Here is a 28000-nt window from a genome sequence, read left to right as displayed (position 1 = left end):
CAGCAATGGAGATCACTCCCAGGATGTACTAACTCAGCCAGCTGACACCAGCATTTCTTCCTTCAGACAATTTAAACCCATTCTCAAATTTCATGGGACAAAAGCATTTAATGATGAAATGATAACATTTCAAAATCTGACAGGTGGCTTATACAGAGAAGACAGAATTGGAAAGCCATGTATATAATCACGCAAAAGACAACGATGTAAAGGAAGATTCATTTAAGGAAGAAAATCCAGTGGAAAATAGCACTTCCACAAATAAAGATTGACTTGTTCATGAATGTGTTAGGCAGCCTCCGAGAAGCCCGTCTCTAATCTGCTGCAGTGGAGAGACACTGCAATTCACAGAAATGTCACTGGCTAAAAATACTGCTGAGGAATCTGCCTTCAACTTGAGTGAAACTCAAAACCGCCTGTGTAAGGAATGTGTACACAGTGATGTTGAAAAACCATTTTATAAAGACAAAAACTTTAACCTGCTTGATCTGAGAGCTAATTATAGAACAAAGGAGGTAAGATTTTTAATGATCAGTAGAATATTGAAGGATGTGTTTTTTTAAAAAGTATATAATCTAGGACTTTCCCAAATAGTGATAAATCATCTAATCAGTACAAGGGACATTGCTTCTCTGGGGAAAATACCTTCCCAGATTTTGAACCATTTAGAAACAAATTTTTCTTTAAAAAATTCAAGTCTATACTTGGAAATTAGCTCTACCCAATGATAGTTTCTTTGAGGATCAAGGCTCTGTCTTACTCCTTTTATGCACCCTACCATCTGCATGGTGCCTTGACTAAAATGTGCTTTTACATTTGGGGAGTCAAATTGATTGGAACTCAGACTTTACCTTAAGAAAAAGTGTACGAAGAGAAAGACGTACAGAGGTATTAAATTATTTGACAAGGAAAGCTTAAGATTTTTCTATTATGTGGGACTTCTATTGACAAGCCAAAATTACTTTTTAGCAAAGTGAAAACATTAATTTGTCTTTTGATTTATTGATTCCGGGCATACATGTAACATCCTAATAGCACTGAACATGCCAGCAGTATCAATTCTATGTGGTCTAAACAAAAAAGTAAACATTTTAGGAATTGGTGTGGGCAAATAGATGTAATTTAAAAATAGCATAAATAATACCTTTTCATCATAAGTTTGATGAGAAAATCTTTGACTCTTATGTTTCATTTGCAAATATGACCAGTTTTGTTGTTGTTGTTGTTGTTGTTGTTGTTTATTTATTTGGAAACAGCATTTAAAAGAGAACTTTATTTCCCTTTTCCCTATGTTGATTTCTGGAAAATGACATTTTAAAAATCTGTTTAATATTTCCCCAAATTGTTCCTTTTCATTTCCATTACATTTAGTCAGTCAGTCATTCAGTCAATAAACACTTTCAGGCATCTGTTGTAAGCTAGGCCCTGCATTATGTGTTGGTTATGTAATGGTTAAAAAGAAACAACAAAAAGATGTGGTTTTTATTGTCATGAAAATAACATCCAAGTAGAGGAGACAGACATTAAACAAATAATCACACAAATAAAGGTAAGTTTTCAATTATGGTAAGAGCTCTGAATAAAAGTCACAAAATTATATAATGTTGTATAAAATGACATATAAACTTGCAGTTGTGATAAGTGCTGGAGTAAAAGTAAGATGGGAGTCTTACTGCCCTGGTCAAGAAGTTTGGAGAAGGCTTCCTGATGTAGTGGGAATTGAGCTGAGCTCTGAAAGATAGTTGGAGTTAATACAGTAACAGGATGGGAGAGATTCCATGTAGAAGTAACATGTGCAGAAACCCTGTGGCATCCACCTGAACGAAGCCCAGTGTTGCTGGGTTGGAGGGAGCAAGAGGGATGTAGTAGATGAGGATGGAGAGGTAGCACGGGGCAGGTATCAAGATCAGACAGCAGTACCTTATGAGCCTCAGTAAGGATAGTTGTCTTTACCCCAGAAGTATGAGGAAAATTTAAAATACAGAGGTCTCATATCTAAATTCTAGAAAGTTATGCAACCCACTCCTACACAGATATTTTTTACTGGGTTCTTATGTCATATTCATTTCAGTGTTTTTTTTCTACAACGTACTGTCTTTTTTCTATCCCCCAAAACTTATATCGTGGGCAGCAAATCAATCTCCACTACAAGACATGTTCATCTGGCATTCTAACATTCACAGGAGTTATAGCACAGGGAGGTAATGGTTCAATGAGGAATAGAAAAAAATCTGTATTCAAAAGAGGCCTCACGGACTGCAGGGTAATTGATAACTTTGTTTTAATTCGTGTGAAGTCAAATGAAGTATCTCCCATGTGTCCAGAAAAGTTTGCATCATAGAAAATGGTGAGAGTATCAAAGTTTAATTTCTCTTTTGTAAAAGTAAATGTGATACATATCTTTATCATATATCTGTCGTTTGTGCTCTGCTATGCTGTTATGTGCTACACATTTCGCAATTAATACTTAAGTACTCGTATTTTTGTTAAGTGGGCATTATTATTGGAAATAGATATTATAGTTGTTACTTTATAGCCCAAACTAGGTATCTACAGTTCAAGGCCAGCTCTGACTTCAAGGTTCTGGATAATTCTACTCTTTCATACTTATTTACTATAATTTACAGATTACAGTTTCTTCAAAAGGAATACAGAATTCTGGGGAGATGTCAGTCAATCACCAAAAGGAAGTCACAGTGGATGGCATGGAGACTTCAGGCATTGCCACAGCTTGTTTTTCTGAAGACATTTCTTCGAGTGATGGAGCCTCTCAGGAGGATTGCAAGACACCTGACACAGAGCAAAATTTGGAAAGCTTACAACCTCTGGAGAAGGATATGGTTTTAAATGAAGTCTTGTGGAAATTAAAACATGCTAACAAAAAGCAGCAAGCTCTGATCCAGAAGCTGCAGTGCAGTAACACTTATTTAAAGAAGAGGGTTGAGGAACTACAGCTGAAGCCTACCAGACAGCAAGTGTTCGTTGACATCCTAAATAAGCTACAGGAGACTGCGGAAGCATTAATTGAAGACAAATACAGAGTAATGCTAGAGAAGAGTGATGCTGACAAGACCTTGCAGAATTTGCATGACATTTTAACTAACACCCAAAAACATCTTCAGAAGTCTAGGAATGAAAAGGAGACCTTACAAGCAGAGCTTAAGAGGATCAAGAGCAATTATGTTTGTTTACAGGAAGGGTTCATAACTGAAATGAAACAAAAAAATACAGCTATGAGTCAGTGCATAGAGATGGGCAAAGCCTTAAGCAAGAAAGAAGAAGAGGTAGAAAGGCTGCAGCAGCTCCAAGGAGAATGGGAAAAGGTCAACACTTCTGCTTTGAACTTGTTGAAAAGCGAAAAAGAAGGCCAAGAACAAGAGTTCCGGTCTTTACAGGAAGAATTTCAGAAACGTGAAAATGAAAATCTGGAAGAAAGACAAAAACTGAAATCTAGACTTGAGCAATTGGTAGCACAAGTAGAAAATTTGCAATTCACATCTGAAAGTGAAAGGGCTAAGAATACACAACTTCAGCAGCAGATCAACGAAGTAAAGAATGAAAATGCAAAACTTCAGCAGCAGGTTGCCAGGAGTGAGGAGCAAAGTTGTGTCCCTAAATTTGAAATAGGTCCGTTAAAGGAGCACTTAGAGGAAGTAATGGAGTCAGCTATCACGAAGGTATTGTCACAAGTTCAGTCTCTAATGCAGAATTTCAGGAGTTTCTAACAGGCCGGTGGTGGATATTTAGGCATAACACTTACACAAATTTGTTTGCAGAAAGAATAATTAACCAAAAAAGAGAGAAAAAATGGAAAATGCACCATAGTTTTGGAGAAGGTTCTTTGGTTCTTGGGTACTTACATTGAAGAACAGCCATTTCTGGCCCCTTTTGATTATTTTAGTAGAGGTGAAAATTTACATGGGAATTTTGTAGGGACCTCTGACCAATCATCTGAAGCATCCTTTGAGAAGGATATTTCTAAGTGGGGATCTCAATCTGTTCATACCACATCTGCCTATTCAACAATAAAAATGAATAATAAAATTGCATATTTGGTTTACAAGGTAAAACAAACCTATATTATATCACATAATAATTTGTAAAATTATAGACATTTTTATTGAGATAAAATTGATATAAAACATTAGTTTCAGGTGTGCAACATAATGATTCGATATTTGTATACATTACAAAATGATCACCACAATAAGTCTAGTTAATATCGGTGAAAAACAGCGCAAGAGCCTCATATCAGTATTTTTGGAAAGGCTGTAATTTGGTATTCTCTGTAGTTCAGATGGCTTTTTTGGCAGACAACCTGGTAGTGATAATTTTCACAAGCCAGGATACATCTATTTCAGTTGTGTATGTAGGTCCACCTTAAAATACTTGTGATACAATCTTATTACTTCGATTTGGAAAGAAGGCTAATCTGAGCTAGAAAAATGTATAAATTTACTTTTGTATTTGTTATACTAATTTGATCTGAGCTGAAATGTTGCCTTGAAGATGTCCTTAGTGGACTCTTTCATGAATCTGTATTCGGTACATGTAAGTATTGTTTGCAAGTAAATAATTCTATTATGTTTAATGATTCTTAGGAAAATATTATTCTCTATGTTTAAAATTTTTTCTCTGTGATCTTTTTCTCCAGAACAAAGGAAGGATTATCTAAGCCAGTGGTTCCCAAATCTTAGCATTCATCAAGCTGTGAAAATGCTGATTGTTGGGGCCCACCTCAGAATTTCTGATTCCGTAGGTGTGCGGTGCGGCCCGATAATGTACATTTCTAACAAGCTCTTCATCTCACTGATGCTGCTGGTCCAGGGAGCTCACTTTGAGAACCACTAACCTAAGCAAAGATGACCTTAAATCGAGCTGCTAACCAAATCATGACAAATTTTGAGTTGGTAAACTCTGAATGAATTAGTGTAGCTGTACAGAAGTTTATCACAGTGTATAACATTTTTCTTGAGCTTTCGTTAAAACAAACAGTAAAGTTCTTCGTTCTATCTTGACTAATCGATTTCTTTAATATCCCCAAATCATTCTTACCCTGCTTTTAGTTTTCCTTTTCATTAACTCTAGGTCCGTTTTTTCAAAGTGTGGTCTGGGCGTATCTGTGAGGTCAATAGTATTTTCATAGTAATATGAAGACGTTATTGTGTTTTTCACTCTTTATTCTTTCACAAGTATCCAGTGGAGTTTCTAGAAACTATATGACATATGATGGTGTAATTGTTTTCATGGCTGATACAATATGTAAAACAAATGTGAGAATCCAGCTGCTTTCTATTGAGCCAGCAAAAAATATTTGCAAAAAATGTTAATAGTGCCACTCTTTTCACTAATTTTTTTGTTTGGAAAATGTGGTAATTTTTAAATTAAGTTGTTATTTATATTGACACATCATAGATTTATTGTTATTTAAATGAATTAGTAAACAAATATTTTTAAATGCTCAGTCATAATTTCGAATGCAATAAATATTGATAGATATAACCTACATAAACAAAAGGTTGTTGAGGTCCACAATAATTTTTAGGAGTTATAAAGGGGTCCTGGGAATCAAAAAATTTGCAAACCACTGTTGAGCATTTTTAAGAATGGTATTTTACCCAGCATTTTACTGAAAAAGTAATCCAGACTCTCTGTCTTTATTGGGACAAATCTGAATTGTGTCCACATAGGATGCAAAGATGATACATTCTCATTTGTTCCTGAATTGTTCGCCTTGTGAAGGAGAGAGCCGGAATCCCCTAAATGTGAAAAATTCTCAGCTGGCCTCCAAAATCCACAATCTTCTGGCTCTGACAGTAGGACTTCTCACGTGCCAGGTAATAAAAAAAAAAAAAAAAAAAATTCATATGTTTTATTGGGGGATAGAAAAATCGAGGTTGGACTAAACCAAAAGAGGCAATGGAAAGGGACAGAATTAAGTTGTAGAAGAAAAAAATGGAAGACAAAACAGGGACCTTTAAACCAACCAGTCAAACCTGTCATCCTTTCCTTCCCCCTGCTGCTTCTTCCTATTTATTTTTCTTCAACACGTAATTTCCAGAAGTCTACGGCAAGGGAACGTAATAAGAGAAAAAAAATAAAGACATCAGGCGAAACCCTTCATTACCTGAAACCCACGTTTCAGGAAAGTTCTCTGAGAGCAATAGTCTTGTACTCCGAGTCAGTCTGCTCCTGCTGATTAGCGATTGTTGGCATTAATGAGCTGTTTACCCAAACTAAGATCCAACCCTTGGGCGGGGGAGGGCGCTGTGGAGCTGTGTATGTTAGAATGAAAAATTAATTTAGTGTCGGGTGAGTTCAAATCCTGGCTTCCTCACTTCCCGGTTGTGTGACTTGGCCAAGTACCTTCACTTTTCTCAGCCTTAGTTCCCTTGTCTTAAATAGGGGAAATGAACTTGCTGCTGCCCTGGGAGTTACAAGCACTACATTTAATGAGAGAATATATTAAAGGACGGGACACTTGATAGTTTCTCAAATTAGCTCTCTCTTCTACTTTCTTTCTATTATGGTACAGTTCTTTGATCTTAAGTGTATTCATCTGAGCCAAAGTTTGAAGACATTGGTTTGTGATGTTCCTGAAGCAACACAAACCTTATTTCTATTTTGTTCTAGCAAAAATTTGTTAAACACTAGCCTTTATTGAATGCTAGAAACTGAGCTAAGTGTTTTATGCAGAGATCACAAAGTGGTGACTGTATCTGCCTAAAGTTTTGTTTTTAAACATTGGAATTTGAATGTGACACAGACTCTTCTTTGCTGCAAACCTTTTCACCCGACCCTGCCCCTCAAACATTTGCTTACTCACTATATTTGCTTGGTTTTCTTCCATCTCGCTGGAGGCTGCTGTTTTCAGTCTTTTTTGCTGGTTGCTGCTTCTCTACCAGACCTCTCACTGATGGAGTATATATAGATCTTCTTAGTAGATCTCATCCCATGCCACACAAATGTTATATTTGCTTATTCTGTGTCTCCCACAGCACTAAAATGTAAGCCTTCAAGATGGGAGACTTGGTATGTTGTATGCTCTGTACCTAACGCAGGTTGAGCCCCTGACAGACACTCAACAACTATTTGCTGATTTCCCAACCTGTCTTTGGAGCCATTTAAGTTTACTGTTCTTGCTTTTCATGGATTATTTCTTATACCATTCTTTGTATTATCAGTTCTTTTTTTTTTAACATGGAAAAACAAACCAGGGTTAGAATAGTTGTGTTTATTCTATAGTTGTGTTAACCAAAGTCTCACTTGTGGTTAAATGGCAGAACTCAGATACAAACCCAGGCAGTCTGACTCCAATGCGTGCATTTGTGACCCTTGGGTTATATTGGTACAAGTACCTTCATCTGGGTACCCTGAAAATACCTAGAGTTTCAGAATTGTTGAGCATGTCTGATTGTTCTAGTGTCAGTACAACATTTTGTCTAAAATTTTCATTCATAAACCGACTAGGCTAAGAGGGAATGCGGGTATGAATGGTGAGTGTATGGTTATTAGAGATGCGTTTTAACCTCCCAGCGAGTATACTAATCTGTCCCGATAATAATTATATACAAGTTAAATCTATATGAATTATTTCACACTAACCCTGTACTGGATGTCTTATGATGAGTAATTCAAGAGTTGGGTTCAATATTATTTCACCTCCTTTGATTTGGTCACTTATTTTGAGAGGGTCACTTATTTTGTTTCATTTGTGTTCTGTCCTTCCTCCTTTTAGCTTTACTGAAAAAATATTAATCCAGCTTCTCAAACTGTTACCCTTAGGGGACCAATAGTCCTGATGCTGAACATTTCAAAGAGAGTGAGAAAGTGAGTGACACAGTGGTACAAAAGTTGAAGAGCTTCTATCTTAAAAGGAAAAATTTAGAAGAAGAGGTACTGTATGTATTCTGCATTCTAAAAATTGTCTCATTTTTAGTGAAAATAGTAGTCAAAGGTAATGTAAAAGTAGAAGGAAAGTCCTAAAATTTGGATTTTTAAAAAAGAATTGTTTTTGTGGACCAGATTAGCTTCACTGTAGCCCTCACTAATTCAACATCTAACTTATTTTATAATAGAAGTCTGTATAAGAAAGTTTTGTTCAACGACCCCAAAATTGATTATTTTTTCACTTTTGCATGTCATTAGTGATTCCTGAAGAATAGTGTATTTTGATATTTCTGTAGTGATTTCTAACTTTATCGCTTGGAATAATGGATAAACTGGATACAAGGGTAAAGGAAGAGGCTCCTGAAATTTTTTCAATTATTCGTTTCTTGGTGCTACAGAGATTGAGGGATAAAAATAAGAGTGAGTTAAATAGGGAAGATGATAACAGTATATTAACTTGTGCAGCTTTTAATCTGAGAATAGAGAAATGACAAATTTATCTGGCTAAAGGTATAGAAACATTCAAATCTGAAATCTTGGATCATTATAACAAATTCAGTCCTGTACTACCAGGAAATTACTTCTCTGAACTGAGGTGGATAGAAAATGTGTTGCAGGTTTCTGGGGAATCTCTTTGTCTCCTAACTAAACTGTAGAGAAAAGGATCAAGAAATAAACAAACATGCACAGAAATTACTGGCCTCCACTTCTTAAACCAGCCTTCACACATAAGCCCAGGCGAGGATTGGAGCAGGATGTTACAGAAGTACAATTTCAGATATTTATGTTTTTTTGGTAAATTTCTGTGCAATTACTGAAATATTGGCAGATGAAATAATATGATCTCTGACTTGATTTGGTGAATGGGGTAGAGGGAGAAGGAAGTGGTTGGGAGTATAAATGATGCAAGATTGGCATGTAAATGTCTAACTCTTATGTTGCTTTGTACACCTGAAATTAATAAAAAATAATAATAATAAATAAATGGTACAACATTGGTCATTAGCTGTTAATAGTTGAAGCTAGGTGATAGTTACATGAGATTTGTTAAAGTTTGTTCTCCATTTTGTTTTAAATAATTGAAATTTTTCATAATAAAAAAATATTCTGTCAGCATGCTTTCCTCACTGATTCTTGGAGTATAATGAAGGAACAATGAACAAATAAGAAATGATTATAAGTTGCATCTAGAAAAAGTTGGCTAGTTTTTTTTTTTATTCTTTAAAGAAGAATTTTAATAGCTTTACTGTAAAAAACAATAGAATATTAGATTAGGGTAAGCTCCCTGGAGACCCCAAGCCCACGCTCAGGTTCAGTGATTCTCCAGGACTCAAAGGACTCTGCTTATAGTGTACTCAGTTATGATGCATTATTACAGAGAGAGGACACAGAGCAAAATCAGCAAAGGGAAAAAGCACATGGGGCAAAGTCCAGAGGACACCAGGCTTAGGCTTTCCAGAGTCCTCTCGCAGTGGAGTCACACAAGATGTGCTTCATTCCCACAGCAGTGAGCTGCGACAACACATGTGGAATGCTGTCTACTCGGGAAGCCCATTTGAGACTCAGTGCCCAGGGTTTTTACTGAGGGTTGTTCACATAGGCAACACGTACCAAAACTTCCAGACCCTCCAGGTAAAAAGAGGTGTCCAGCATAAGCCCCAGTCTTTATACAAATAGGTTAGGCACACTGAGCCATTCCTATCAGGGAATAATGGAAACCCTCCCGCAATCCAAGTTCCCAGATGCCAGTCAGGGAGCAGCCTGGCTGGCAGGCCTTTCTAAGGAGAGCAGCCTCAGACCTGCTGTGTGAATCTTTTCTGGACAAGAGCTGTAAAAACAGTGTATCTTTGGAGAGCAGGTATTGGACTGTACATGGTTTAATGATTTTATTATAAATATTATAGATATAGTTTTATTTCCTCTCCTTCTCTGAATTATAAAATGCCTTTTTTCTTAGCTACTGAAACATAAAGATAGAATCACAATGTTTAAAGAGATAATTGCTAATGAAAAAGCATTTCAAGATCAGGTTACTGAGGTGAGTTTAACATCTATGTACTGTCTTTAACTTACAAAAATACAATTTCAAGTATTTATATTCTTTTGGTAAATTCGTTTAAATCATTCTAGCTCTAAATTCTATAATTCTATTATTCTAGCCACTGACGATCTCTGACTGTTTAACTAATAACGTATTTATTGTCAAATGTTCTAAGGAGTGTGAAAGTAGTAGAAGTAAGCACAAATATGTTTAATCTCAGGTTATAGACTTGGATTCAGATGAAGCCAAAAATGTCAGAGATGTACCACTCTTATTGGGAGCCAAACTGGATAAGTACCACAGTCTAAATGAAAAGCTTGATTTCTTGGTAAGAAAGACCTTTTGCTACTTTGCTTTCATTTTTATACATAACACCATTTTATTCACAAGTTTGAGAAATTATCAGCCTGTGAAAGTTTTGCACATTAAAACGGTCACACGCTGACATTGTGGCAATTTTATTCACCCACAAAGTATAGAATTGAAGTTTGCATTTTCAGGTTTTGAAATTTTATGTATTATTCCATCTGATTTCTGTTTAGACTAATCAGATTAATTTTTTTCAAAATGTAGGAATCAACAAATGTGTGCAATGTTTCATAGTGAATGAAGCATATTTATATTGTTGCGTATGCTACCACCATTCTTATAGCAGTAGCTGTTTATAACGGCCATGATTAAGGGGTGATTTGGGAAACAGCACTATTCATTTACTTTAGATGGCATCTGAAGATAAAGGCATCAGCACAGAAAAGAAATGGTCATTATGTGACTTCATGGAAGCTAACTATTACAGTGGTGGTAATCATTTTGCAGGATATAAGTGTATCAAATCAACACTTTGTATACCTTAAACTTACACAATGGTATATGTCAATTATATCTCAATAAAGTTGCAAAAAAATTAAGGCAGATAAAAACAGGAAAAATATGTTAGAAGAAAATGGAACTATGATCTTGGTATCTAGATAGTTACAGAGTTACAATCCAGTTGGATCCCACTTTAATGAAAAGGTGATTAATTAACATTTTTAATAGCAGTGAATTAAGGAAGTCTATCATGTTCCCAAATTATTAAAAATCAGCATTCTGCACTAAACGTATACATATCCATTTATGTTTAAAAGAAGAGAAAGTCCATTGCTGTGAGGGCTTCAAAGGTTTCTTCTTTTCCAATTTATTATTTTTTTTCATTAAATAAGTAATTATTGATTTTTCATCAAATGTTAAGAATTGCTAGTCACTCTGGATATAGAAAGCTAAATTAAACATAGTCTCTGCTTCTAGGGAATCTAGAAAAGAAGACAAAATACATAAATAACTATTTACAAGGAGGAAAGGAAAAGTTTCTTATACAGTGACTAGCGTCTAAGAGAGGAAATGTTTGGTGAATGACTGGAGTTCAGAGAAACAGATGACATCCAAGTGGGATAATCATGGAAGACTTTGTGAAGGGGATGGGAGTTGGGCCCTGAAGACTAGTAAAATTTGAGCGTAGAGTTACATGAGTGCACTCAATGAGTTCTGTCATTCATTAGCTTCTGTGCTTCAGGCATAAAAGATGATGAGAGTGGACCTGAATCTTCCCAGCACTGGGAAGCTGGGATGAGGAAAAGGACACAAACGGAAGTGTGTCAGACACACTCTTTAAAATGTGCTTCAGTCTTTCTTGTACAAACCGTATCTCAGAGAAACCAGATAACTGATGAGAGAAAATTCTTCATTGAAGTATGTAAGTTATTAAAAACAGAAGATAAGATGCATTTAGAAAATTATATTTTGCACCTCTGAATAAAGTAAGGAATCTAGGCAAGTATAATGGCTGCTGAACCTTTAAGTTCAAGACTGATAGGGAACTTCTAATGAATGGGTCAGACTGATAAACACCTGAGCCCACTGATCAATCTCAGTGCCACCAGTGGTGAGACGGCAGACCTGTGCCCCTGAAGTGATGCAGGAGGTCGCACACAGCATCGTCTATGAAGTAGGCTCACCAAAACAACTGGGTCTGAAAACAAACTTCTAGAAATAATTATCAGTTGACAGAGAATAAAGAAACATTAAATGGTACCATGAGAACAAATCCATGTGAAAATGTGAAAAATTCTAATCAATAAGCACTGGGCATGAAGAAAAGGGAGGGACAGAAGAGGAATAGCTGTCATAGACTAAAAGAGATTAGATAATTAAGAGACAAATCAACCAAATGCAGTGTGCGAAATCTGTGTAGATCCTGATTTGAACAAACCCACTATAAAAAGATATTGAGATAATATCAGAAAACTGAATACAGTCTGGGTATTAGATAATATTAAGAAATTATTAATCTTAATAGATGTGATAGTGGTATCATTGTGTTTTTAATAGCCCTTATCTGTTAGTGACACATATTGGAAAGTATTTATGAGTAAATTAAGATGATGACTAGGCTAGCTTTAAAATACTCCAGGAAAACAAAAAGGTGGCAGAGTGAGAGTGTGTGTTTGGGGAGGCAGGGTGGAGGGTATGGGTGGTTGGGTGGTTGGAGACAGATGGAAAAATGTTGATAATTGTTGAAATAATGGGAGGTTCACTATACTGGGAGGTTGTCTCTATTTTTGTATGAGTTTGGAATTTTCCAAAATAAAAAGGGTTTTGTTTTCATTTTTTTGTTTTTGAAATGCAGAAGTGTGCTCCAGAAGGCTCACTTCTCATTCTCTAAGGAACACTAGGCCAACAAGACTCAGTCTGCTAGAGTTAAATTTGATGACTCAGACCTCCTCTGATGCTTTGTCATGTGGTTTTCTGTATCCTTCTGACCCCTGACCTTTGGTTCTTCTTCACAATTCTGATTCTACTGTCTGCTCCATTCACCTTCTGACCTCCTCCGTGCTGAGACAGGGTCCTTGATCCAACTTTACTTTCTGGCTGGTTCTAACATTTTGGATGTTTTAACTGTCAAGTACAAAATGTCACCTGGAATGTCTCCTAGAAGCCCTGGATAAGGGACATGAAAATCAGAGATTTGTTCAGAGGAAAGACAATAGTCCAGTTAACAGCACTGATGCTCAGGGTTTAAGTTGGGCTTAGTATAATGATCCCTCAAGTTCCTCCTAAATTCCATCTTTAAAATATGAACCTTTTAATAAAAATACGATATTCTTTAGCTAGTATTACAGAAGACATTCTTTAGGCATTAATATGAAACAGTTGAAGATTAAAAACTGAAACACTGGATTTCCAGTCAAGATGGCAGAGTAGGTAAACACTGTGCTTACCTCCTCTCACGACCACATCAAAATTACAACTAAACTACAAAACAACCATCGTTGAAAATGGCCTGAAGTCTAGCTTAACTGAAGTCCTACCACTAAGGACATAAAGAAGCTACATCAAGACTGGTAGGAAGCACAGAGACACAGAATGGGCTGGTCCCACACCCGTGTGTGACCATTCAAAATCGGGGGGATATCTCAGCTGTGGAGCCCCCTCCCAGAGGCGTGAGGGGTCCCAGCCCCATACCAGGCTCCCGAGCCCAGGGTTCCAGTGCCAGGGAGAGAAGTCCCCACAATTTCTAGCTGTGAAAACCAGCAGAGATTGTGGCTGAGTGAAACAAGGGCAGCTGTAGACCCAGACACTCCTCTTAAAGGGACTGCGTACTGACTTACTAGCTGACAGATTCACTTGCTCTGAGCTCTGGTGCAGGGGCAGCAGCTTCAACAGTGCCAGGGACATAAAGGGAGGAAGTGAATTGTCTGGCTTCAGAGTGAGGGCTAGAGGGGAAGCTTCCTCCCAGTGGAGGAGCGGGTGGAAGCCATTGTTTCTTTGTTAAGCCCTTCCTGCACCCAGTGTGCAGATGCAGGCAGCCACCATAGCTGAGTCTCCATCAGCCTGGCTAACACCATTCTTTCACTCCACCCTGGTGATTCCCTGAGACCACACCCCACCCAACTTTCTGGCGCACTCAAGCCCCTTCCAGTGGCTTTTCCATATAAACGTACTGTCTTGGCTCATGTTGCAGACTTTCCTAAAATCTCTCAAAGGTTCACAAACCCCAGACAAGCAGCGTCTGGCCTCAGTATGTCCTGTACCTCTAGCTGAGCAGCCCTAAGCCCGGCATTGGCTGCAGCCAGCCTTGGTTCATGGCTTGGCCTCTCAAGGCAACTCCAAGCCCAGTACAAGTGGCAGCCATCTGCAGATTGCTTTGTGACTTATACCAGGTGGCACTAGGCAGGGTACAGGCTGCAGCTGAACTTGGCCTGCAGCAGGTTCCCTCACAGGAGGCCCTGGGGCTGGCACTCCTGGTGGTCAGCTTCAGACCAAGCCAGAGCCCCACCTGCCATCTCCAAGGATGATATACCCAAGGGGCAGAGTGGGCAAGCACCAGAGCCCTGCTGAAGTGAATCCTGGTCAGCCCTGCACAACAGCTCCTCTACTGTAGTCACAGTCAGTCCTTATAGTGAACCAGCCCGAAGGTCAATCCCCCCCCCATTGATGTGCAAATAGCAACCGAGGCTCAACAACAACAGGAGGGCACACACAGTCCACACAAGGGACACACCTGCATCGCCCGGTTCTGTGCCATTGGGCCCCACAGCACACCTACTACATAAGGCCACTTTACTGAGACTGGGAGATACAGCATCCCTATATAATACATAGAAACAAACCCAGGGAGGCAGCGAAAATGGGGAGACAAAGAAACATGTCCCAAATAAAAGAACAAAGCTCCAGAAAAAGAAGTAAACAAAATAGAAGCAAGAAATCTACCAGATGCAGAGTTCAAAACACTGGCAATAGGATGTTCAATGAGCTCAGGGAGAACTTCAACAAAGATAGGAAACATAAAAATGGAGATAGAAAATATAAAAAAAGAACCCATGAGAAATAGTACAATAACAGAAATGAAGAATACATTAGAGGAGATCAACAATAGATTAGATGAAGCAGAGGATCTAATCAGGGATTTAGAAGATAAGGGAGCAGAAAACACCCAAACTGGGGCTGGCCCAGTGGCTCAGGTGGTTAGAGCTCCATGCTCCTAACTCCGAAGGCTGCCGGTTCGATTCCCACATGGGCCAGTGGGCTCTCAAAAAAAAAAAAAAGAAAACACCCAAACAGAACAACAAAAAGAAAAAAAAATTATATTAGAGATAAAGGAATATCTCTGTAAGCAAATTTTTTTCAAATATTCTTTAAGAAGTCTTTTATTCTTTCTTTAATATGAGGTTAGCAAATAAGAAAATTCAATCTGAGGACTTAAAAGGTTATACTTTGATCTTTTTATTTTTTAATGTAATTTAATTTTATTGGGGAAGGGAAACAGGACTTTATTGGGGAACAGTGTGTACTTCCAGGACTTTTTCCAAGTCAAGTTGTTGTCCTTTCAGTCTTAGTTGTGGAGGGCGCAGCTCAGCTCCAGGTCCAGTTGCCGTTGTTAATTGTGGGGGGCACAACCCACCATCCCTTGCGGGAGTCAAGGACTCAAACCCGGCAACCTTGTGGTTGAGAGCCGACTGGCCATGTGGGAATTAAACCGGCTGCCTTCTGTGTTAGGAGAACAGAGCTCCAACCGCCTGAGCCACCGGGCCGGCCCTATTTGATCTTGAAAGCCATTAATGAAACTCAAAATGTGCCATGAAATCTATAATGAAAAACAGAAGTGAGAAGGAATTCCATAAAAAGTGACTTTGGTAAGAAGTCACCAGTTATGTGAAGCTAAGAATGGTTGAACTCTACCCTCCAGGGTGTAGTGAGGAGATGCAAAGGAATAGAATGGAAAAAGCCTTATTAATGGTTAATAAATGTGTCTTTTCCACTTCTAGGCATATCCTTTCCAAAATCTTTTAAATTCTGTTCACCTTGATTTCATCTGTTAAATTGAGGTAATAATATCTGTACTCCCTACCTTAAATGTAGTCAGAGGAATAGGACCACTGATTTGAAATTGTCCACATTCATTTACACAAGAGAGAAAAGACAAGAAAGTTGCTATTTCTGTAGCAAATTTATTTTGCCATTGCTTCCTCGAGGATATTTCACTACAGGCATGTACTCATATAAAAGAAAAACGACAAATATTCCCATTAAATAACGATGTGAAGAATGGCCATCAATCTTCTAATGTTTTAAATATACTTACAAGTAATTGCTTTGAAAATAAAGGTAACTGCTAAAGGAACTTGTGAATACCCTTTCTTGATAATTAATCCTAGATATGACTTTTAGAATACAGTTTTAAAACTTTTTAAGGAAGGCGCAGCTCACAGTGGCCCATGCAGGGATTGAACCAATAACCCTGACGTTAGCAGCACCATACTCCAACTGAGCTAGCCGGCAACCCCCAGTTTTTAATGTTTCATGTTTTTTCTGCAAATATAAATTAGACCATAGGTCAGAATATGACATACATTGAGCTGAACCTTTTTAAAAACTTGTGGTCATTTATACAAGTGCAAATATTTATCAAATCTGAAAATGGGCCATCAAGCACATCAGTGCTTTACTTCAGGTAGAATCAAATATGTCTCTACATTGGTTACATATGGAAAGAAGGTAGTGAAGATTTGGGGTGAATACATATTTGTATTCAGTAACAGGGTTTAATCATTTGCAAAGCTGTTTCATAGTATCAAATTGAAGAGAAAGCTGAAACATTATAATTTCTACTCACCTATTCTAAGTGCAATCTAACTAGGATCTGGTTCATAGGATCTCTTGATTAACCTCTGGTACAGCTCAGTTTGAGAGAATATTGGGAAAAGGTATAGCTCACCGTTCTCATTTGTTCTTAGCATCCATGCTTTCGTGGAAATTTCCAGGTTAGTATTTTTACTGATGTTTCTACATAGATTGCAAAATTGGGAAATCTTCTAGAGTCAAAAGAAGACCACTGCAACAGACTCATTGAAGAAAATGACAAGTATCAAAAACATTTAAGCAACTTAATAAATAAGGTACAAATTTTCTTACAGAAATATTTGTCTTTTAACTATGCCAAATATTAAAATAATAGAATTTTGGAGCTAAAAAGAATCTGAGCGATGATGTAACACATTTACATTTATTTTTCTTTTACTTTATAATGACATTGTAAAATGTCCCCATTAAGGTCCCCATTAGCCTTTTAGCTGAAAGCTAACAAAGAACATTGTGTGTATCTATCCTCTTGCTGTCAGCAGCTTCAGGTCTTAGAATTGCTACTTCATCTTGAGGGTAATTATAAATCTTGCCAACGTAGTGTTCTAGTTCGCCATTTAAAAACTGTTCACTTTAACCAAATGGACTACATCCCTTATTTGATATATACACGACTTGTCTGGAAGACAATTGGATCATAGTTGACACGCTATAATTGTCCATTTTTCGACACTTCACTTTCTGCATGATGAAGAGACACGTTATATAATTCCATCTCTATTCATAGTTCTGATTACAAAATATAAGGAAGATGTTTTGCCTGTTGTAAAACTTGCATTGATGGGACTTTAACTTGTAGAGATTTTTTTTAAAGCAAAAATAATAGAATTAAATACAAATTCTAGAATTTGTCCAAGAATAATTTGTTTAGCTTATTTTTTTCAAGGTTACATCATATGAAGAAATCATAAAATGTGCTGACCAAAGGCTCGAGATGTCTCACTCCCAGATTGCACAGTGAGTTGAAAAAGCTTAATTTTTAATTTTGTAAACATTTACTGTTATTTTCTTTTCTAGCTTGCTAAATGTATTTTTCTTAGGCTCCTAGAAAGAAGAAAAATGGGCTGTTTTATAAATTAAGACCCTTCTTCAGTAATATATTCAGTCTGCATAATGTCTGGACTACTTGAACAATAAGATTTTAATCTTCCCTTTCTCAGAGTGTTTTTTGATTTCAGGGGGCGGAGGTGGTGGTGAAGGAATTAGTGAGAAACATCCAAAAAACTTCAGAGGATATTATCATGGTATTCAAGTAAAATAAATTTGCAATGCTTAGAATTTATTCATAAAATGTTTTTGAATGCACACCAAATGAAATATACATACATATATCAGTACCAAATAGGCTCTCTAATTAGAATGTGATTCAGCTTGAAACATTCCAAAATTAGTGTTTCTAAAATCTGCAAAGTTTTTCCACTTATTTAATAATTATCCTCATTTCTCATATGCTTTTTCCTCCATCCTTCCTCCAATTTCATTTATACTGTGCTGGCTATCTCTAGAGCTTAAGCACCCCCCGCCCAAATATGAACTTTCTATAGGGCTACTTACCACAAGATAATTGAAAGACAGTGTAGGTATTTGTACCTTGCGAGTTTGCTTTTGTTTTTCACTATTGTTTCTAAGCAGAAGGAATGGTGAAAACAATTTTCCCATATTTCAGAGTAATGCAGGCAAGTTTTAAATTTAGAGAGGGTAAAGGGGATATTGTTTATTCAAGAGAAGTAAAATTAGACTCCTCCCTAGCTTAGAACCAAGAAAACTTGGCCCAATCATCATGGCTCATGAATATAAAAATAAAGAATAACCTCATATTTTAAAAACAATATCAGACCATCACTTTGGCCTTATTGCTTTGCCCCAATATTTTTAAAAATCAAAACTTTTTAAACTCATATTTTAGCCAGTGATTGATCTGGTTTGTGTTCAGGAAGAGACCTGGCATCTTAGTTCTATAAAATTCATTAAAAAGATTGCCACCAGGGACTGCTTACTAGAATTTCTTTGAGTGCTTTAAAAAAATATCCAATGCCCACACCTTAGTCTTAGACCAAATAAGCCAAAATACCTGGTGGGACCTGGACATAGGTACGAGGTGTGATCAAACAATACAGTGAATGTTTAAATTTAAAAATGTATTACAGTAAAAGACACATTGCCATTAATCCCCCTCAAAACACTTTTCCTTGCTTTGGACATGCTTATCCCATCCTTCTAGCCACTTTCTGAAGCAGTTCCGGAAGTCCTCTTTCGTGAGTGTCCTTAGTTGTGCTGTCGTGGCTGCTTTGATGTCCTGAATCGTTTTGACTTTAGGGAAGAGCCACAAGTTGCACAGTACCAGATCTGGTGAATAAGGTGGATGAGGACACATCGTAATGTTTTTATTTAACAGAAATTTCCATGTGTCAGAAGCGATGTGTGAAATGGAGCCTTGTCATGATGGAGAATGATTTATAGCACACTTTAAAACACACCTTCTCTGAACCGTAGCTCACACTCAACTGGCTGCACTGAACAACTTGACTGATTTTTAACTAACGTGCAAAGGCAATGAAGTGGAGAAAGGATACTCTTTTCAACAAATGGTGCTGAAATAATTGGAAATCATTTGCAAAACAGCCGAAAAAAAGCATAAAACAAAAAAAACACTTTGATTTATACCTTGTGTCACATACAAAAGTAACTCAAAATGGATAATAGACCTAAATGTAAGTGCTAAAAGTATAAAACTTCTAGAAGAAAATATGAGACATTTGCTGTGACCTCGGGGTTAGGCAGTGATTTAGATAAGACACTAAAACATGATACATAAAGTAAAATTTTGACAATTGGATTTCATCCAAACTAAAAACTGCTCTTAAGAGCATGGAAAGACTAGCCACAGTCTGAAAGAACATATTTACAAGTCTCCTCCCAGGGGGAGGAGAAGAATGAACCACAAAATACAAAAGATTTATTCCATGCCATTTCTCTGATAAAATATGATCGATGCTGGCTTTTGGTATACAGAGGATGTATTTAATAAATATTGTCATGTATTCCTCAGTTGGACAACTTCTCCTCTTTACCCTTTGAAAACAAAAGCCTGATAGCTCTGGACAATAAAGCAGAGGTTTCAAAATGACAGCCTACAAGTTATATCTTGAGGCAGATGTGTTCTTTTGGTCCATAGGATGTTTAAAATATTTTTGAATTACTGCCAAAGGACAATTTCCTGTGAAAATTTAGATTTCCCTCTCTTCTTTAAAAATAAGATCTGGCATCATTGCTGTAACATTCCCACATGGCAACAGTTGGCAAGAGCTGAATAGCAACTTCTTTCTTTAGGAAAAGGGGTATATGATCTCTGGTTTGTCGGAATGAACATTTATCTGGCTTTCATCGTGTCACGTACTTGCCTGACTCTCCCATAAGTATTTGAGCTTATAAACCTTGCAATAGAATTTCCCATCCCCTAGGGGTCTGTTTACCCTACGTAGCGGGCTAATGACCCCCAAAGATATCCAGATCTAACATCTGGAACCCGTGAATGTTTCCTTACATGACAAAAGAGACTTTGCAGATGTGATTAGGGTTCTTGAGATCTCCATCTCACCGTTATCCTCAATTGTTCACCTGAACCCTCAATGCAATCACGATCCATACAAGAGGGAGGCAGAGAGAAATTTGATGACAGAGAAAGGCAGTGTGACCGTGGAAGCAGGGGCACAAAAGGCCATGCGATGAGGGTCCATGAGCCAAGGAATGAGGACAGCTTGCAGGGGATGGGAAACGCAAGGCAAAGCATTGTCCTCTGGAGTCTCAGGAGGGAGCGCGTCCTTACCGACAACTGCGATCTCAGCCCAGTGAAACTGATTTCAGACTTCTGAGCTCTAGAACTGTGGGAAAATCAATGTGTGTTGTTTAAAGCCACCAAGTTTGGGTAATTTGTTACAGCGACCCCAAGAAACTAATTTCCGTCTCTGGATGGGAAAGTGAGTTTGGGAGGAAACTATTTTAATTGAATTTGCCCTTCTAGGGGTAGTAAGGGAATCACAAGGATCTCTTTTGCTAAAAGCCATAAAAACAGAACACAAATAAATCTCTAGCAGGCCACCGGATCCACCTAGCAGGTGATCCTTCTTGTAACACTGTTACACGTTTTCCCATGGTAAAGCAGTTCACAGCTCAGGGGTTTTGTTTTTAACAGGTTACCCCCACAATCATGTTGGACTTACTCGTACAGAGTGATCAATTCTCTGTCCACAGTGTAAACGAAGAGAACACCTAAATGTCACTCTATAGGTTTACCACTGTGTACTTTCTTTCATCACCACTGGAACCTCTAAAAAGAAAAACTCATTAAACAATTTGAGTTGCTAAGAAGAATCCCAAATACCCATATAATGACATGGATGGATGAAGTGGAAAAAGCTAGACCATCTTTTGAATTGATCTACTCAAATCCTCCAATGAATCTAACAAAATATTAGTTTAGAAAAATTAATTAAAAACAATCAGTTTAATTGTTTCTTCTTTCAGTTTAGAAGAAAGAAACACATATTTGGAAGGTTTAATTAGGAGGCCCAGAAAAAAAGCCAGAAAACCAAGGTAAGTTTTTTTTTTCTTTTTCTAAATAATAATGTCTTTAACTTTAGAATATATGTATAATAATAAGTAATACATTAAAAAACTGTTTTCCTTATCTCAATTTAAAATAAAGAAGGTAAATTATATGGAAATGCTTGGTTTTTTGCCTGGCATAAAAACTTGCTTGCTAAACGTTTTTTGTAGGACCTGAATTGGAAAGTCAGGTTCTGTGGCCTCATGGCACTTCTGATCACTTCTAAGGAAGATGCTATAAAGATTCTGAGCTAAGATTTTGTCTACAATAAAACAGCTTACTCTGGTCTAAATATATAGCAGACCAGATTTTATGACAGGATTTCCTTACACTAATGTTGAATCTTATAATACATCATTTTAGAAGACTCAGTATTTGATGCTACAAGGTATATTCACAAACCTAATGGGGTTGATTAAGATCGTAGTAGATGTTAAAATGGGACTGTTCCTGGCCTCCTGTCTTTGGTGCCAATAAAACATTCACTTGTTCCCAAAAGCAGAGTGCGTTTTCCTCATGTGCAGATGCTCTGAGAGACATTTCAAAGAACTTGCTTCATGACTCATATCCCTTGGCCAGATCCAATATATAAAAAGCGTGGAGATGGGGGAAGATTGGACAAGAGATTTCTTTGACTCTGTCATGTTGTGAGTTCCCATTATCCTCAAGTAATTCTACCTCTTTTACCTAAAGACTTGTGAGGGGATTTCCAGGGGATGCCTAAAGAGCTTAGAAATGCTTTTCCTAAGAGTTGGGAAGCACAGAGGATCAGCAACTCACTCATGCCTGAGAAATGGAAAACAAGCTGGGCAGTGCAGCAGAGGGGGGCAAAGAGGGGCCCTACTGAGGTGGCCTGTTCTCCCTGAGATTGTCACCAGGACAAAGCATGTATTCCATAGTTTCTTCAGAACCATGCAGGTGAGAGCTGTGTTATTTTGGGCTCTGCCCAAAGCTGCCTGGAGGGCTACCAGCAGCAAGAAGCTGGAAGGGAACACCAAATTCTTGGGGGCTGATGAAGAAATATCAAGTGACCACCGGAGGAGAGCTGCATCAGCCCAGGTCCAGGGAACTGGAGGACAGAGGTTCTTATTTAGCAAAGGGAAGCAAAGAAAATGAGATGTCTTCTTCAGCAAAGGAAAGCTCCAGAGAGAGAATCAGCTGTGGCCGTTTGCCACACCCAGAGATTCGGGAGCCACCCAGCCAAGCCAGAATGTTCCACCACCTTACTTCCCCTCCCTCCCTGAGGAGGTTATGAGCAAAGAGAGGGCAGAAACTGACCTCTACGGGCAGGCAGTGGCCACCAACGAAAGCCTTAGCTGACAGAGGGGGAGGAGAAGTTCGACTTTTGAATGAAGATTAAAGAAAGGATTGATTGATGTTTAAGCCTGGACGTACTGCTTACTGAATTGACACTGTTTATGCCTCACAGTGAGGACTGACTGTTACCTTAAGAGTGAGCAAAAAAATCACTGGGCCTGCTTGGTGTTCAGCCAATGGCAACAGAAAAGCATCCTTGAGTGAAAAAGTCTAAAGTAGAAGGGGAGGCAGACATGAAATTTGTATTTTGATTATATCACGGGTCATGTTTGTTTGTTCAGCATACCATTTGAAAATCAAAACCCCTTAGCAGATGTATATACTAGTATCTGCAAAGTAATAGGTTAACTAGTTTTTCCCCTAATATGAAAGAGTATGATCTGATGCATGATATATTACAGTAATTGCTAATTTAAACTGATTGAATCTTTTGAGTTGCTTAGAGAAACAAATATTTTCTTCTAGAATTATTTTAAAATAAGAAAATTTGCATATGAATTGACATACGTTTCACTAGTTTAGATGTTTATTGACTGTGTAAATAACGTGGCCTGTTTTCACAATGAACTTGAGGCCCATTAGATTTAGCTTGGCCTTGAAGCAAGGGGGAACAGAAGAACTCTCAAGGCTGTTTCTTAGAAAACTTAAGACTTACTCAGCCTCCAGCCACCACTGTCCATGAAACCTCCCACTGACCAACTGACCTCAGAAAACTCAGCGTGGGGACATGCATTGCTTTAGACTCCTGCATCATTTCAAAATTATGGTGCTGCTTTTGCCAGTTGTGTGCAATAGAGGAAGGAGTGGGAAATAGGGAGATAAAAGCAAGCACTTTAATAGTCTCAGATGTCTTATTTTGCCGCTACATCTTTATCACGTTCAAGGAAACTTGTTAGGTTTTCAAGTCATAGCCAGAATTTTAGCCTAAGTAAATCTGTGAGAATGTTAAAACGTAATGAGACTGTGGCTCAATATATTTATTTAGTTACAGTGAGAATGATCCCTATATTACATACTGAAAAGTTTTATCTTAATCTTTTAGGGTCTTATAATTCTATTCTCAATGACAATTTCTCCTTGAACATGAGGGAAGGACTATGTTAAATAGCAGCATACTTTTCACTAGGCTCACTATTTTAGTGTTCCTCACCACCACCACCTCTTTTTTTTTTTTTTTTTTTTTTTAACATTATTGTATTTCTATTTCCTACAGACCGGGAAGATTAGAAAATCGTCCAAAGTCCATGACTGTGGTAGGTCATACGGATGATCATTATAAAGAATATTATGTTTCCCTGTAATTTGATAATAACAGAAGATTAAATAGGAGTTCCTGAAGTTACATTTCAGGAATGTTCAGCTCAGCTTCCCCCTCTGTCCTCAGATGAGGGCCTCTTGGCCTCTGTTCATAGTTCCTTCTGTAATTGGAAGCCCCTCCCTCTGAACCTTTCCTTATATTGCTCCTCTTAACTTCATTTCTACAGCTACTGCTTCACATCAAGCCTTCATCATTTTTCTTCCGGCCTATTACAGTCGTCTCCTAATTGGTGTTTCTTCCTCCCAACCTCCAGAGTAGACAGAGAGACCTTTCAGAAGCAAAATATGATTATGCCCCTTCCCTACATAAAACCCTTCGATGGTTCTCAGTCGGGGCCAAATCTAGTTTCCTTAACTCAGTATATAAGGTCTCTATGATCTAGCCCTTGCCTTCCTATCCAGTCTTTCCATTCACTGCTTCCTCCTTGCTATCATACTCATGCATACCAGCCATATCTAACCTTGCAATTTTCTAAACGTGCTGTTATTTTTATGCCTTCCTGTTGTTGCCCGTGCAGTCTCCCCTACCTAAATGCTCTCTCGTGACTCTTTTTCTCCCTCTTACTTCAGTTCCCGGCTCAAGCTACATCTCCTCTATGAAGCCTTTCCTGCCCTGTGACCCGGATGGAACTGACTTGCTTCATCCCATGTGCCCACACTGTACCCTTTGATACAACAGCACCTACAACATTTCATTCCAGTTCTCTGCTTACATGTCCCTTGACTTGACTGGAACTCTTTTAGTGCAGGAATTCTCATATTCATTTTGGTATCCCCAAGCACCTATCCCACAAGAGTACTAAACAGGAGTAAATGGTAGATGGGCTTGGGACCCAGGACCAATGCTACACCCTAATTCCTAATAGAAGATTCAGCTGCTGCTGCCCCTGTCCCACACAAGTCCATAGGGAAATATATATTCATAAATACTGTGACATAGCTCTATGGACGAGGGGTACAATCGCAGGTCTTCACTCCATATGCCCCTTTGAGACACACCTGTTGGAATGGTTGAGTTATGAGGACACTTTAATACTACCAATTCTTACCTATACTGTGCTGGTGAGTCACTTCATGAATTTTTCAGATTCTTGATTCTATTCCTTTTTCTTCATTCTGCCAATTGGCAACCAAACCAGGGAAGATGAAACTCAACCAACCTTATTCTTTGTCATGTTCCTTCATGGGAAGAAGATTGAAACAAACAAAAATAATGATTAAAATATAGTATTGGTATTATCTGTGACGTTCATCTATCTGTAGGTTTTCCTTGTGTCCCTTTTCCGTATGTAATCAAGAATTAGCTGCTTATGGAATAAGAATTCCATAAGTAATCAAGAATTAGCTGTTCTGTCACTGACTGCCTGTCTTTCCTGAAAACTTAAGAAACATTTTTTCCTTTCATTTTTAGATGCCAGCTATTTTAGAAGGAAATAGAAATGATTTCAATTAAACAAGACTGAAGATTAAACATTGATCATTTTTGTCAGCGACTCCAGGAGCAGAGTCACTACTAAGTATAGTACCCAGATCAATCCATACAAATAATACATTAAAATTGTATAAATGGTGAAATTTTACATTCCAAAAGATGTGATTACTTTCCTTCTAATTCCATCCCATAAACAATCAAACATATTCTACTTCAGTCTAAACAGATTAATATAGTGGCTTATTTTCTAAATCTCAACTCTCATTTTCACAGAATATCACTTCCATATTCTCAGGCCTTCAATGACACAAAATAGTCATGTATCTCATTTCAACTTGTTGTTTCCCCCGCAGGACATCCTTTTTCTCTCCAGGCAGGCAGGCTCTTCCTACTACCAACCTAATTTAAAAGGACCCTACTTTTGAAATCCTTTGGAATTAAACCCCAGATGAAAAGAGAGGACTGGTCTTTTGAGACATAAGTCTTAAAATTTTCCACCTTAACATAGTTTTGAGTAATTAGTTCTGAATTTAAACAAAGGAATCAGAGGTAGCTGATTTCGTGAGATGAATCAGAAAAATAAAGGAACATAACATCCATACTATCCTTTTGATAAATTCTAGAGCCAGGATGGAGGTGTAACTATTGAATCAAAAATATACCTTGAGTGAAAAGGAAGAAATTATTTCTTTCACTGTAATTAGTTTTGCACTTAACTTAGTCGGGTAAGTACAAGAGGAAAATATATAAAGAATATATATCTGGCCCTGAAGGAAGTGCTGATTAAATTAAAGCTATTATATGGGGCAGCTGGTTAGCCCAGTTGGTCAGAGCGCTGTTCTCTTAACAACAAGGTTGCCAGTTCAGTCCCCACATGGGCCACTGTGAGCTGCGCCCTCCACAACTAGATTGAAGGACAACTTGACTTGGAGCTGATGGGTCCTGAAAAAAACACATTTAAGTAAATAAAAGTTTAAAAAAAAATTAAAGCTATTATTATTGTTGTTATTTTTGTTGAGGAATTCTTTAGGACAGGTCTTATATGAATTTTGAAATATAAAATTTGTTAATTTCTCAAATTCAAAAAGTTGCAATAAAACTTAAGACAAACCATCAGAAATGCACAGTGAGTTTGCAGGCATAACAGTGTTTCGTTTCAGAAAATTAAGCATTGAAAGCTTTGGAAGTGATTCAAGTTTTAAAAAGAGACATTGTTATTATTATTATCACTTTCATGGGCTCCTCTAGGGAAAATTATGATAGGAGAAAGACAAATATTAAGGTAAAGATAGCTAATGAAGCATTTGGAATCTGCACACAAGGTAATGAAAAAGTTGGAATGGAAGGATTAACAAGTTGTCTACAACAGGACTGTGTGCCTCAGCGCTACATTTGCTGTGTTTGTTACTAGAACGTATGACCGTTTACTTACAGGTCGTCTCAGCATGAGTGTGCCTCCTTTGGTGCATGGCTCAAGGATGCAGAATGTAGGCCAGTCCTTTCAGTGAACATTTAGTGACTTTCAATAAATGATGTGACAGCCTCTGTGTTAGATGCCAAGGACACAAAGAAAAATCAGGCAAATATCACCAAGGACTACATAATCTATCGGGGAAACTCTCGTCTACAATGGTAGCGGTGTGACTGCCTATGGTGCTCTAGAAGCATTGGTGAAATGGCCCTGGGCTGTGTGGAAAACCATCGGGAAGATTTTACAGAAATGATGACACCTGAGCCAGATCATCGCAGCTTATGAGATATTCCCCACATGGATAGGAGAGGACAGACAGCAGGACAGCAACGGCACACTGAGGGTGGAGGCCTGAGATACCCTGTTACATTCCCTGAACCACAGGTGATGTCTAAAACCCACGTTCTTCCTATGGCAGGAGATGAAGATGATCTGTCACCCTCCCAGTACTTGGATGTGCTCACCACCCTGGAAGCTCTCTGAATCCCAAACTTTTGGGATTTGATGGAGGCTTTGTCACATAGGCATGATTGATCATTAACTCCATTCCCAGCTCCTTTCCCCTGCCTGGAGAATGTAGTGTGGGGTTGAAAATGTCAAGCTTATAATCATTGCTTGGTCTTTCTGGTGACCAGCCCCCATCCTGTGTTCTTCCTTTGCTCTCACACTACTACCAGATTCACAACACTTGAAGCCACCCAGAGTCACATCATCAGAACAAAAGATGCTCCTAGTGCTCCTATCACTTAGGAATTTACAAGGGTTTCAGGAGCTCTGTGCCAGGAACCAGGGCATGCGCGGTGTATACACACACACACACATATGCACATATACATACATACACATACATGTATGTATATATTTTTTCTATTATCTCACAAATAGGTATAAAAACTACAGTACATAAACATGAGGAATTACCACAATTAATAAATAGATTTTTTTTATATACTCTTCCCTTTACTAAGGTATGATTAACAAGAGCTTATTACTGCTTTTGGATACTCCTTACTGATGTTATTTGTGTATTTAGCCAAGTGATTTTTGATCAATAGTAAATGTGTTGGGATCTCTTAAATTGATATGTATGTGTACTCCTTTGATATGACATTGTTATCAATGTATATAGTCTAGTCTTAACCACCTTTACTTTCTGTCATTAGCACATTCTATTAATTGCCTTTTTCTTTTGCTATTTCATATTGCTAAATAAATTGGATATTGCTAAATAAATACATTAGCCCCACT

The 28000-nt window shown here is 37.8% G+C and overlaps 1 protein-coding gene across 4 annotated transcripts; it reads left to right on the top strand.

The window, feature by feature from the left end:
- The first annotated feature begins 3 nt into the window (after window positions 1–3).
- CAGE1 (cancer antigen 1) lies at window positions 4–27997 on the top strand. 4 transcript variants are annotated; one of them, XM_081056833.1, is made up of 11 exons: window positions 218–515; window positions 2628–3677; window positions 5691–5837; window positions 7786–7896; window positions 9848–9928; window positions 10152–10259; window positions 16762–16866; window positions 17496–17566; window positions 21134–21202; window positions 23746–23785; window positions 25261–25421. In XM_081056833.1, exons 1-11 carry the CDS (start codon window positions 354–356, stop codon window positions 25300–25302), a joined length of 1986 nt encoding a protein of 661 aa, XP_080912959.1. In that variant the 5' UTR covers window positions 218–353; the 3' UTR covers window positions 25303–25421. The 4 variants fall into 4 exon arrangements, with proteins under 4 accessions (XP_080912961.1, XP_080912960.1, XP_080912962.1 ...); XM_081056835.1 differs by lacking the exon at window positions 16762–16866 and having other exon boundaries at window positions 4–515; window positions 24420–25421; XM_081056834.1 differs by lacking the exon at window positions 9848–9928 and having other exon boundaries at window positions 26–515; window positions 24420–26244.
- The last annotated feature ends 3 nt before the right edge of the window (window positions 27998–28000 follow it).

This window comes from Rhinolophus hipposideros (assembly GCF_964194185.1).
Source record: "Rhinolophus hipposideros genome assembly, chromosome: 8".
Classification (NCBI taxonomy): Eukaryota; Metazoa; Chordata; class Mammalia; order Chiroptera; family Rhinolophidae; genus Rhinolophus; species Rhinolophus hipposideros.
This window is presented reverse-complemented; position numbering and strand designations above follow the sequence as displayed.